Source organism: Arvicanthis niloticus, chromosome 15 (genome assembly GCF_011762505.2).
Source record: "Arvicanthis niloticus isolate mArvNil1 chromosome 15, mArvNil1.pat.X, whole genome shotgun sequence".
Classification (NCBI taxonomy): domain Eukaryota; kingdom Metazoa; phylum Chordata; class Mammalia; order Rodentia; family Muridae; genus Arvicanthis; species Arvicanthis niloticus.
This window is the reverse complement of record NC_047672.1, coordinates 38,994,443-39,008,821: the sequence shown is the minus strand read 5'-3', so window position 1 is coordinate 39,008,821 and position 14,379 is coordinate 38,994,443. Positions and strand designations below refer to the sequence as shown.

The following is a 14,379-nucleotide window of genomic DNA, read 5'->3' as shown; positions in this document are numbered from 1 at the left end:
GACATCTCTCAGTGGTATTGTCACAAGAAGTGAAAACAGTGGACGTCATAAAATCCAAATTGATCAATGTCGCTGTTTGCTAGAAATTTAAGAAGATATAAAAGTTTTATTAGTTTCCACGTGTATGTGGGCTTTCCATTGTTTTTGTTATTATTGAAGATCAGCCTTAGTCCATGGTGATCTGATAAGATGCAAGAAATTATTTCAATATTTTTGTATCTGTTGAGGCCTGTTTTGTGACCAATTATATGATCTATTTTAGAGAAGGTACCATGAGGTGCCTTCTCTAAAATATAAAAATATAAATAGGTATATTCTTAAAAATATACCTATTTATATAAAAATATAAATAAGTATAAAAATATAAAAAGGTATATTCTTTTGTTTTAGGATGAAATGTTCTATAGATAACTGTTAAATCCATTTGGTTCATAACTTCCATTAAGTACACTGTGTCTCTGTTTAGTTTCTGTTTCCATGATCTGTCCATTGCTGAGAGTGGGGTTTTGAAATCTCCCACTATTATTGTATGAGATGCAATGTGTGCTTTGAATTTTAGTAAAGTTTCTTTTATGAATGTGGGTACCCTTGCATTTGGAGCATAGATGTTCAGAATTCAGAGTTTATGTTGGTAGATTTTTCCTTTGATGAGTATGAAGTGTCCTTCCTTATCTTTTTTGATAATTTTTGGTTGAAAGTCGATTTTATTCGAAATGGCTACTCCAGCTTGTTTCTTGGGACTATTTGCTTGGAAAACTGTTTTCCAGCCCTTTACTCTAAGGTAGTATCTGTCTTTGCCACTGAAATGGGTTTCCTGTATGCAGCAAAATTCTGGGTCCTGTATACGTATCCAGTCTGTTAGCCTATGTCTTTTTATTGGGGGAAGTGAGTCCATTGATATTAAGGGATATTAAGGAAAAGTGATTGTTGCTTCCTGTTATTTTAGTTACTAGAGGTGTAATTATGTTTGTGTAGCTATCTTGCTTTTTTTATGTTGTAGCTGTTCTCCTTGTGTTGGAGTTTTCCCTCTATTATCCTTTGTAGGGCTGGATTTGTGGGAAGATATTGTGTAAATTTGGTTTTGTCATGGAATATCTTGGTTTCTCCATCAATAGTGATTGAGAGTTTTGCTGGATATAGTAGTCTGGGCTGGCATTTGTGTTCTCTTAGGGTCTGTATGATATCACTCCAGACACCAGAATTCAAGTTAGTGAGGGTGACATTTTCACAAAAATAGTAGTCAAGTCACTGTGACTCAGTGGGGCCCCAAGAGGGAGTCATTCTTTCCCACTTTAACTCTGATGCTTATAACACAGGGCAAAAGGTCTGCAGACATTTGATTGTTTGGGTCAAGGAGAGTGGCATGATCGGGGGAGGGGTTACTTTTCTATCAAAAAAAGTTAAATGTGGAGAAAAAAATTATAAGCTTATAAACATTATCACAATGCCATACATCAGGCAACATGGAAGAGTACATTCTAAGAGATGCGAGATGACAAAGGCAAGCCTTAAATCTGCCTTACATTAGTGCCAGAAAAACTGCTTCAGGCTGCTGTCAGGAGAAATGACCTAAGTTATAGCACAGAAAGCCCAAGTATTCCTGGCTGAAAATGGGCTGACCATGGAGGAAGGCCACAGTGGATGGAGTTGTCAGGAACACCCAAAGCGGTAGGCAGAAAGGGAATACTCAGTTGAGCAATCTCTGCTCCCTGTTAGCAGTTTCCATGACCAATTCCTCCGGATGCAGGTAAAGCCTTTGTCTCCAGTCAACATCAGTATTCCTAGATCAATTGTCGTGTGTTACAGGCAGGAGAGTTAGTGTGTGGAAAACTGGCTCCCATGTGGGAACCACTACTACTCAGCATCTGTGGCTGCAGAAACTATTTGAAGGGGATTTTGTGTGTGTGTGTATGTGTTATTATTCTATGAGAATATAAGAGGTGGTGCCCAAACCTCACACTGATCCTGGAATGCTGGTTTTATCTTGGCAGCCAAAACAGAAGGACTATTAAGGAGGATTGTGGTCAAGAAACAGAAAATTAATCCCGGTAAACACAGCTTCATTCTTTCACAGCAAAACTTAAATCCTAAGGAGGGAAAAAAAAATTCAAACCCTTTCTAAGTAAAGCTTCAGAATGTCTACATGATGAAAACTAAAGAAACATAATAACTAAATTGTTCAGGAAAATAATTGATGAGGAAATTTTTAAGTGGCTGAAGAAAAAAAAAAGACACACATAGAGGAACAATCTAACAAAAAATGGAAGCTGTAAGAAAGCAGAACGAAATCCTTAAATTAGTAAAACACTTTTTTTCTATTCTGCTTGTAAGAAAGTGAAGAGTCACGAAAGCTTGACACTGCAAGATAAAAAGTAGCAGAAGTCTTCCATAGAGTAAAATCTCTATACAGGATGGAAATACAAAGGATGTAGCTAAAGTACCCCAAGAGAGAAGAATCTACTACCAAACTGCCAGGGTTCTAAAGCTCCAGCAAAGTACGGTAAAAATATGGAAGATAAACCCACTAAAAGAAAAGAAAGGAGAGTCCAGAAACATACAAATATGCAATCAATTGATGCTGACAAATGCCCAAGAGTAGCCTTTGCAACTCACCAAATGCCTATATGATTCCATAATCACTGATATGAACATTTATGAATATAAACATTGAGTCAAAATAGATGCAAAAAATCTAAGAGGCATGTTATATGATAGCTAGGTATAGGATAAATGTTTAAATATTGCTGCAGGTGAAGATTTATTGTTCATGACATTAATGTTACTGTCTATTCTCAATTTTAGATCTATAGTCACCAGGAGATGATGGGCCTCTGGGCATTCCTATAGAAGTTATCTTAATTAAGTTAACCAAGGTGAGAGGATCTGCCCACTGTGGGTGGTACTATTCCCTAGGATGCAACCTTGGATGATAGAGACAGCAGGAACTGAGCTTGGCACAAGCATCCACTGCACTCTTCTTCCTGACTGTGTATAGCATATGGCTGGCTGCTTCCAGCCACTGCTCTCTTAGTTTCCCCAACAGAACGAAGTATATCTTGAATTATAAGACAAAAATCCCTCTTTTTTCCTTAAGTTACTTTGTCTGGGTATTTTAGCATAGCAACTGAAAGGTAACTGAGGTAAGTATAACTATTTAAAGAAATAAGAAACAAGGCCTCTAATTCCAGCATTCCAGGTCTTGATGCAGGGGCTGGAGAGATGGCTCAGCAGTTAAGAGCACTGGCTGCTCTTCCAGAGGTCCTGAGTTCAATGTCCAGCACCCACATGGAAGCTCATAACCATCTATAAAGGGATCTGATGCCCTCTCCTGGCATGTCTGAAGACAGCTACAGTGTATTCACATACATAAAATAAATAAATAAATCTTTAAAAAAAAAAAGATCTTGATACAGAAAGAATATAGACCATGAGTTCCATCATAATACATCATCTTAAAAACAAAACCAATAGCAAGATGAAAAAAATACTTCATCAAAATTGAGATATTTCTTTTGAAAGGAACTATTAAGATTTATGGTAGAACAAGCCACAGATGAGAAAATATTAGTCAAGTGTCATGTTTTACATCCAGAATATATAAAGATATCTTAAAACTCAACAATAAGAAAGTAATACAAACAAAATATTTTAGAGGCCAACTAAAAAAGAAGATAAATGACGCTGGGTGGTGGTGGCACATGCCTTTAATCCCAGCACTTGGGAGGCAGAGGCAGGTGGATTTCTGAGTTTGAGGCCAGCCTGGTCTACAGAGTGAGTTCCAGGACAACCAGGACACAGAGAAACCCTGTCTTAAAAAACCAAAACCAAAAAAAAAAAAAAAAAAAAAAAAAAAAAAAAAAAAAAAAAAAAAAGATAAATGAACAGTAAATGACCAAAAGGAGAAAAACACCAAAACAGAAGCCACAGGTTACTAAGGAAAATCTCAGTGCCAGGGCTGGGTTACCTAAAAGTTTTTGGCTAGAGCCTTATGAGGCCTCCAAATAATACTGATAATAACTATGTCTGAAGTTTTCTTATCAGAGCAGGATGGCAAGAGTCTATTACTGAAGATACCACATGCTTTGTTTGCGGGATGTACAGAATTCTAGATACAAAGACAGTAGAAGCTTTCTTCCTGCTAACCAGCTCTCATAATGTCCAAAGATACCATGTAGGCTGCTTGCAGGTCGTGTAGGAGGAAATATGTTCAATAAGAGTCTTACTTAGTTGTGGCACCTGTGTACTCTAGTACAGAATGGCTATACCAAAAAAAAAAAAATCACCTTTGTTGCAATAGTGGCAAAGTCAGAAATGGGAGTAAGTACCTCCTTTCTGGCTGGATTTGAAGTCTACTCCACAGGAAGGAATTCTCTGGTTCTGTATGCTTGCTCAAAAACCATGGCTTAGGAGGTCAGAGGCTTCAGTAGATAAGCTACTGCTGTTTTTAATTCCATTAAATGGGTATGATATGCTTCTCAATAACCATGCTCATGCATATGGATAAGTATTGTCATTAACTTTGGTTAAGAAAGGTTCCTTTTCCAGTGGGCATCAGCATAAGGGCAGAGAGGCATCAGTGATGAGAGGCAGAGTATAAGGGACTGTTGAATATTTATCCTTACATAGAAGGACAATTTTACTCCCCCTAAAGTCAGAGAATGCTACCGAGGAGGAAATAAAAGTCAACTAGGAGTGAAGGAGAGTGGGATGGATGCTGTGTTCAGGGGCACACAAGGTCCCAGGCTTCCCTAGGCATAGACAATTAATAGTGACAAGTGGAGGAAGATATCTTTTCTTCAGTGTGCAATCACCAGTAAGAAGCTGATGCTTATAAAGAACCCCTAACCCATGATGCTGTAAAGAGCCCTAAAACCCACAATACATCACACACACACACAGAAAAATAAGAAAAGACAAAACTAAAAAAAAAAAAAAAACATGAATGTATGAAGAAGATTAGTTGGGATAGGAAAGGCATCAGTGGAAGTGGTCAGGGGTGGGGAGCAATAGAAGGTAAGGAGAGATGAGAAAGATACAAATACATTATGCACATGTGTGAAAATGGTCTAATGAAGCTCATTAATTAATATATGCTAATTAAAAGGAAAAATTAAACTAGCTCTAAAGTAAAAAAAAAAAAAATAGGCAACAACTAAGAAGAAAAAAAAAAGATGCAAGAGCAATCTAATTATGCCATGTTTAGAAATACCCTAGCAAACAATAAAGGAGTGGTCCACAGATGAGAGGCTAATATTAAAAAGCATGTAGTAGGAATTTTGAGTCAATAAAGATAGATTTTTATAGGAGGAAAAGAGGTAAAAGAAAAGAGGTAAGTACAGCTCAAATAAGAATTTGGATGTGTTCTAGGTCTTTTCCTACATGAGAGAAAACAGGTAAAAACATAAGGGGGACCTAACTGTAGGTGCAAAGAGACAGGCGCACTCCATTATCACAAAGGGAATGCTAAAAGAATGAGACATGGATGCAAACATGAAAACAGGAATGAGAATTTCAAAAACCGAGCTGAACAAGAAAACTAATACTACAGTATCAATTATGAGGCCCTGACGGCTCACAAACCAAATATGAATTTGAAAGAAGACAAAGGAGGTTCCCATTAAATACTGTAGAACTGTATCCCATGGATAAAGAACGGAATCTGGTCAATGTAGGTGGTCAGAACCAAAGTTCTAAATACTCAGTTTATACCTACTGAATATCGAAGTCAGGAGAAACAAAAGTATACATCACTCATAGAAGCAAAGTAATCCAGAGACAATCCCTGATCAGAGACATAAAAAGATATAAAAAAGATTCTTCAACATTGAGGAAGGCATTCTGGGTTGAGAGAGAGAGAGAGTGTGTGTGTGTGTGTGTGTGTGTGTGTGTGTGTATGTGTGTGTGTGTTTGCACTGATGGAGCTTTGCATCCGATGGCTCAATATCATAGCCCATGGCATCATTTCTTTTCTTTTTTTATTTATTGAATATTTTATTTACATTTCAGATGGTATACCCTTACCCCATATCCCCACATATCTGCACAGGAACTCTCCTATCCCATCCCCCCTCCTCCTGCTTCTATGAGGATGTGCCCCCACCTACCTGCTCACTCCCACCTCCCCACCCTCTATTCCCCCACACTCGGTGTCTAGCCTTCATGGAACCAAGGATCTCCTCTCCCACCTATGACTGATAAGGCCATCCTCTCTTACATACACAGCTGGAGCCATGGGTCCATCCCTATGTGATCCCAGGCTGGTGGTTTAGACCCTGGGGAGCTCTGGTTGGTTGGTATTGTTGCTCTCCTGATGGCGCCACAAACCCTTTGAGCCCTTTCGTAAGTCTTCTCTCTAAATCCTCCATTGGGAACCCCTTGATCAGTTCAATGGTTAGCTGTGAGCATCTGCCTCTCTAAATATGTCAGACTCTGGCAGAGCTCTAAGGAGACAGCTATATCAGGCTCCTGTCAGCATGCACTTCCTGACATCCACATCAGCATCTACCTTTGGTGACTGTACATGGGATGGATACCCATGTGGAATGGTCTCCAGACGGCCCCTCCTTCAGTTTCTGTCCCACACTTTGTGTCTGTATTTGCTCCCTTGAGTATAGCCCAGAAGCTTGAAATACCCAAGATTCAACTCACAAACCACATGAAGCTCAAGAAGAAGGAAGACCAAGTGTGGTTGCTTCAGTCCTTAAAAGGAGTAACAAAATACTCATGGCATCATTTCTAACCTGAGATGTTCAGTAGCAAGGCAGCAATTGATGTGGTCTCAGGCTGAGACAGAAATGCCAGAATGAGCCTTCTGAATGCATTCTCTGTACAGCACAGTGCTCTTAGAGAATATTCAATAAGAGACTATGCACCACTGTGGAAAAGCCTGCTAAACTATGCAGCGAAGTATTCAAAGGTTTCAAAGGAGTTGAGATGAAGACATACATCCCACCTTTAATTGTTTGGCCTAAAGAGCCTCTAAAGATGTTCAGATGTAACATACTTAAGAGTGTCTAAGAAGAAGAGGGTAATTATTTGATGCATGAAAAGGAAAAGAAAGACATAATGCATGTCAAGATGTTACTATCCCAGAGAAGAACTTGACAAAAAAAAAAAAAAAAAAAAAAAAAAAAAAAAAAAAAAAAAAAAGCCACAACTTGAGCTTAAAAGATTGAGACAGACTGATTTATCTAGAAATAAGGGAAGTTTCGTAAAGGAGTGTAACAAGATAAAGCCTTTGGTCTAGTGAATATTGAAAGTATGTTTTAAACTGCTCAGAATACGATTACACAGCTTACAATTAATCAATCACTACCAAATGAACATGAAAGATATGCCAGATCTTAATGTCTTAAATCAGCATACAGAAGTTGATGAAGCATTAAAGCATCTGGAGAAGCTGTTTTCTATCTTTTTTTTAAAAATATATGTTGCTCTTATCATTCTATAACAGAGAAAGGAACAGTTCAATTACCCTGGCATGTTGTCAAAAACATATTGCAGTGAGTAATTCTTCAACATTTAGTGTGCTAGGAACCTGTCATCAAATTTGATTCCACAATATTTTCCCCCTTCTAACAATAAATATCCACTAATGATTAAAAATAAAACAAGCTAAAATCTCTTTTTGGAAGTTTTGCAGAATTTTTAAAAATGGTTTTGAAATTACAATATAACTGCATTTTTTTTCTTCATCTTCTTCATTCCAAAACCTCCCTGTTCTCCTTCAGATTCATACCACTTTTTTTTTTTTACTAATGCTATTGCATGCATATACGTATATAACATATATAAAACTAAATATAGCCAGCTTAGTCCATCAACACATAGTTATTACTCCAGGTTTATGGAAAAAATTAGATAACGAATTCTATGACTAATAGGAACTACTTTTTATTTAATTAGTTAATTAATGATACAAGCTACAATATTGAACAAATTTGCTTCAATTTTGTGTTTTATTAAGGTCATTATTTGATAATCAAATTAATTTTCACAAAACTTACAGAGCTGAGCATCTGCCTGGAGAGTACCTCCTTTAGGATTCAGCTTCTGGCTTTGAACTGCAGGGACTGGTTTATAAGACTGGCCTGTAGCCCTGTACATGGCTTGTACCCAGAGTATTCTGTCCTGTTCATCATCACTGGCAAATATCACAGTATCTCCCTCTTTCACAGCATTAAAGAACACCTGACCACCCTGAAGGCCTGTGGAAGAAGAAAGACACCATTAAAATATACACAATGCACAGATTTTAGTCCTATCGACCCAGCTTCATTCATAGGATCTCAGGGCTTTAAAAGATCTAATTTGAGGATCACATCCCTAGTCCACAATTTAAAGGGACACAGCAAAGCCAATGCTCATGGAGACAATCAGTTCTTGACAAGAGAGTATGCCTCAAGACAACAAACACACCCCATAGAAACATATAGTGAAATGTGGTATTCAGTGCCAGTTAAGGAAATTCTTTGTGTTTGGCATTCTACATGTATGCAAACTCTTAAGTTTAGAAGAAATAAATACGCAGGTAAGACAAACACAATACCTCATATTGGACAGTAATTTTAGCTCTTTGGATAAGATAATATTTGTAAGTGAGAAATTAGTGAATGTGGTCACCAAATTTGACTTCTTCATCTCTGCATGTTATTTTTTAAAATATATCTAAGCCTTACTATCTGTATTTCTTAATATTACTGATTAATTTTATTGCTATCCATATATCAATTTATTTACTCATTATTTTCAAACATCATCTGCTCAGTACTACAGCCTCCATAGCTCAAGGACCCTCAGATGTGAAATGCTTGATTTTAGAGTATTTGGAGTATGGACTTGGGATCATTACAAACAATGAGTTTTCTTAAGGGCGAGGTCCTCGTCTTAACACCAATTTCATGCAGTTTCACATAAACTTATACCCATAGATTGAAGTTAATTGCTATTAATATTCTTATTGTCTATAGACTTTAGTTACAACTTGTCAAATCATTTCAAGATGTAGGATTTTCTAGCTGTGGCATCACGTGAACATTTAAATAATGTTTTAGATCTTGAATTTCAGATTTTTCATTTGGTGATGTTCAAACTACTTTAATGTACTTGGAGTGACAGAAATATAAAAGTGTGCTTTTATGGAGAAAATTAGAATGCTGTATATATGTTGGCATGATATGCATATCTTTAATTGGGAGGTAGAAGGATGTAGATGTCTCTTAGTTTGGAGACAGCTTGATTTACACAGAGAGTTTCAGGCTAGCCAGAGCTATATGGACTCTGTCTCAAAAATTTATCATCTATCCATCCATATATAATTTATTTGCCATTCATTACCCAATTGTTTTGTAATTTTGTTTCCCAGTGCAGTTTCAATATGCATTGGTATATTTCATTTAAGCTTTCTCTCAGTTAAACTTTAAGGATTTTATTATTGTTTGGAAAATAATAGAGAAGTAGATGATGGTAAAAGACATAATTTGAACCTAAAGGTCTTGTCCAAGAGTTACATAAGTTTCAAACAGGTCCTGTACTCACGGAGGAGAGTTTTAAACAGAGGACAAATGCAGGTGCTTGCGGAGTTGCAGGCATCCACACACGATGGGAAAAGTGCCTCACTTAGAATTACCTGGGTGAGGGTCTGTGTAATCCACTGTGTATCCTTCCAGTTGCATTAACTCCTGTGGTTCTGACTTCTTTTCTCTGTAACTGCACATAGCGAAGGTGTACTGGCTGACCTGCTCAGGGTGAATAAGAGAGAAAGGAAAGATTTTTACAGTTACATAAAAAAAAATTGATCAAATTTAAGTTTTAGTTTTTCTTTTCCTCCAAGCAAAAGCAGATAATTCGTATGTAAATTTTTGTATTTTAGCATTTCTCAAAGCCCACCTCTGGGACTGAAGGGCATCTCCTAGGTCAGCTGGAAGTTAGGCCTCGTGTGATGAGAATGGTGATCCAGTATTTTCCAGCAGCTGGAAAACTAGCCCACCAACCATACGTGATACCATGTCATAGTCATAGCCAATCTTTCTGTGTGTTCTCAACTTTGTATACAACCTCCCTTTTGATCCCTGATTAGACACGACCAATGGAGATCTCCAGGTTTCCAGTTACACAGGAGCTACACATAGCATCTGTAATAGTAAAGGAACTCTCAAATATTACTTTCTCTGTGTTGTAATTTAAGCTGCTCTTGTCTATAGCAAAGTGCTTGCCTTACTCCTTGTCCACCAGAATCTCAGGGGTTCACCCTCATCTGTATTTCCTCCTCGTCCCGGTGTTATTAGTATGCTAGCATTTAGTCATGGGATATTTCTCTGCTATAATCTTATATGTTAAATACTAATTTAATTTGTGCAATACTAATATATTTCCTGTTTCATTTTCTTGTTGTTTACTGTGTCTTGAGTCTCATGCCATCATTTTAAATTTAGTTTCTTCCTTTAATAGAAGCTTTCGAGTCAAATTTTCTTCTCATATCAAAACGTCTCTGGCTTGTGCACACACACGAGTGATAGTCTAGTTGCTTGTGTATACTACGTACCCTAGGAATCTTGAAAGTGTTTTGAAGGTATTATTCGATTGTTAAAGGGATATGTGTGCATGCTGGTGAGGGTTCAACTGTGATTTCCTAGTATTTTCCTCTTTCTCTGTGGCTGTTCTTAAACGTTCTTTCCATCTCTGGGGCTGTCGATACGGTGAGGAGGCAAAGGTGCTTGCTGCTAACCTTAACATGACTTGAGTTTGATCCCGAGACCCACATGGTGAAAGAGAACAGACTCCAGCAGGCTGTCCTCTACTTTCAGACATACTAAGTGCTACCCACACACATACATACATAAATAAACAGGCTGTCTTCACTATAGTTTCACTATGAAACTGTTAGGGGTGACATGCATATTCTCCTTAGGACAATGTGTTTCCTCTTGGATAACTTGTGGCAATATCAATTTTTGAATATTAACTACCATTATTATTATTACTTCAAACATAATTTTTGTTCCCATTTATTCTATTTTTCTTCCTTTCAATTTTATAAAAAATCCTGAATCCACATTCTTCCTACATCTTAACAAATGATATATTTAATTTTTCTCCATTTATCCATTTTGAGTTGTAGTTAATTTCATTCGAGTCTAACTAACATTCTATAAATAATAGCATTTGTGATTTTACTGTATTTTATTTTAAATTTTATTATAGATTCCTCCAATTTACTATATAATCTCCCTTTATATCTGGTTCTCATCTCAGGATCTGTAGTTTTAAGTTATTTAAAAATTCCATCTTTGGAAAATGCCTGATTTAAATCTCTTGTTTGGTTTTCACAGTGTGATGTTCTGTTTTTATGTTTATTTTTTCTATTTGAACTTTCATCAAAATTCTGAGGCTGTTTAGAAATAAAAGCAGATTAAATACAACTGTTCTACAGTATACGTATATGATAACTTTATGACTAAATTCCCTAAGGTTGAAAGTAATAAGTTTAGTTTCATAATGTTAGACCATAAGCTATTATTCAGTGTAACTTTCTCTGTTGATAGTCTATGAAGCTTACATAAAGAACTTACACTTCCGCTTCTACTTTAATACCAGATGTCACAAGCTTATCACCAATCCAAAGGTATTTTATGCAATTTTTTTTCATTTATTTTAGATTTAGGTGTGTGTGTGTGTGTGTGTGTGTGTGTGTGTGTGTGTGTTATGAGCACATGAGTGCAGGTGCCCATAGAGGCAAGAAGAAGAGGGCATCAGGCTGGATTGGTAGGTCGTTGTGATCCATGTGACTTCAGTGCTTAGAGCTGATTTGGGGACCTCTGCACTGCAGTAATAGCTTTTAATGACAGCCATCTCATCTTGGCCTCTATGTTTCTTAACAAAGATATTTAATGCAAGCTAATAGAAAATTTGAAGGCTAATTTTTATTCACATTTAGACACTAAGCACAAACTCAAATTTATTAGGCTAGGGACAGATCGCTTTCTTGGGCCATCATTTTGTGGTTGTTTTCTAATTTCTTTGGTATCTATATTTTACATTCCTTCCTGGTCATATCTCAATTATAATTTCCTCTGATTGGACAATATATATTAAAGCACATCATCTACTCCCACATTCCAGCTGTCACAGTCCTGATCCATACAGAAACTTAAATAGTTTGTTTTGGGTCCTTGGTGCCATATTTTTTGTTATAATGCAGCTTAGCATATAAGATATGTAATAGGTACAATCTGGAATTTCCAGGTATTGAACAAGAAATATTTTACTTTCTAAAACTGGAGACTGAACCCAATATCTTCAATACATTAGGCACTCCACCATCAGGTTACATCTCAAACCCATGTTTTATGATAAAAGATCTATCTTTGGAGCACACCTTGGTAGTAAACTTAATAATCCTCCAGCCTCTGATTCCTCAGTCACTGAATTATATAAAAATTGCCACAATGGTCATCTAAAAAAAGAACTGGTAGTATTACCTTACAACCAGACCACACTACCAATTTAAATACCTTAGGTAGGTCTTTAATTTTTTATCTGCATAGACTTGGTAAATAAGAGATCTATCTCTTGTATTCAAGACATATACCTAAGAGACATGTAATGCCAATACCACATTCCAGAAAGACCAAAAAATACAATGATGGGCTTAATATATAAAATGAATATCTTAGGCATTAGTAAATTGTAATTAGATATTAAGGGATTTGGTACGGCAATGATTTAACATTAAATTAGAACAAAAGATACTTTGAACATATAATTAATGAGTCTCCCTTCTCCATCTCTTATTTGCGAGACATTAAAACTATACTAAGAGGAATTCCCTGGCACATCACTGTCTTAATAATCTGAAACCTGCTGGGAGAGAGAGAAAGAGCACAGGAGGGTCTGACTTCTATACACAGCTGGCTAATACTTTTAGCAGTTACTAACCAGAATACGCAAGTATCACTGGTTGAAGTGCTCCAGAAAGACTATTCACCTTGCCCATCTCAATCATTTCTTCACCTGAACTCCCATGCAGGAGAATATTACCTTCAACTCTATGAATGATTCTTTCTATTTCTAAATCAAAAGCCACTATATTTTCTTCTAAGATCTTTAATGCTGGTCCCCATTGCTTTTCTAACTGTATTTCCTTGTCTTCTGTATTTCCTTTCCTTTTCTATGATTTAACTTTTCCAGAACATTCATAACCCAGCTTCTAAAGCATGTGCATGCATTCTCTCTCAATGGCTGCATGGAATGTATTTAAGTTCAAGATATGTTCTCATCTACCATATTTGTAAGTGCAATACTTTTGAAAATGTAAAGTATATGCTTGTCTTGATTTAAGTAGTTCACCAGACCAAATGGCCTTTACTCTCAAATGCATTTTCTAGTCGTAGCTGACATTTGATTTTAAATTACAAACACTCTACTTAAAATATTTTGGAAATGACCAGCATGAAGTGGCAGACCTTCTTCTAGCCAAGCAGTGACTCCTGAAGGCATATGATTCAAGCTAGGGAGGCAGTGGGTTATGAATTTATTTCTGAACATTGCATATTAAGTATTGCATTCACACCATTCCTCCCTCCCTGTCCTTCCTCTAACTCCTCCCATGGCCACCTAAGTCCTTCTCAAATTTATAGTCTCTTGGTCTTTACTATTGTTTTATACACTTACACAGTATGTATAAATACAACCTGCTGACTTCACTTAGTATTGTATCATATGTGTTTAGGACTGACATTTTGTAACTGGCAAACCAATCAGGGGACTTGTTCTGGAGAAGACTATGTCTTCCTTGCAGTAACCATTAACTGCCATAGCTTATTATCTAAGGGTAGAATCTTTTGAAAATTTGCTATCCATATTGGCATATCAATTTGTGTAGTTATATTTAGGTCTTGGTTAGGCAAGTTCTCAGGACACATATGGGCAGCTCAGCTGTAGTTATTTCATAAGTAGTCACACACTGCTTACTTATAAAGATTCAGGAACCATGAATTTAGAGAAAGAATGAAACCTAAACTTGGAAAACAACTAGTCAAGATATGACCACTTACACAACAAATTTTTGTGCCATTTATTTTGTGTATGTATATGTCTGTGTGTGAGTGTATGAATGTATACCACATACATGCAGTGTCTGATGAGAGCACTGGATTCCCTGGAGCTAGGGTGTGAGACACCAGATATGGGTGCAGGAAACAGAACCTGACACCTCTAGAAGAACAGCAAGCTTTCTTAGCTGCTGAAGTATCCTTTCAGCTATGAGAAAGATATTTTTAATTTCTTACAAATATATGTATCCTATGATAAATACACCATTTTTATATGCTTTACTATGTAAAGAAAAAGAAAAAGCTAAAATATTGAAAAGCAGCATGA

General features: G+C 36.7%; 1 protein-coding gene across 9 annotated transcripts in view; it reads right to left on the bottom strand.

Moving 5' to 3' along the window:
* Positions 1–14,379, bottom strand: part of Cadps2 (calcium dependent secretion activator 2) — a 499,527-nt gene that overhangs the window by 140,993 nt on the left and 344,155 nt on the right. For all 9 annotated transcript variants that reach the window (XM_076913647.1, XM_076913648.1, XM_076913651.1 and 6 more), the window contains exons 10-11: positions 9,629–9,737; positions 8,007–8,207 (exon numbers count right to left, since the gene is read on the bottom strand). In XM_076913647.1, the coding sequence (XP_076769762.1) occupies positions 8,007–8,207; positions 9,629–9,737 (310 nt within the window). The remainder of the gene's footprint in view (positions 1–8,006; positions 8,208–9,628; positions 9,738–14,379) is intronic.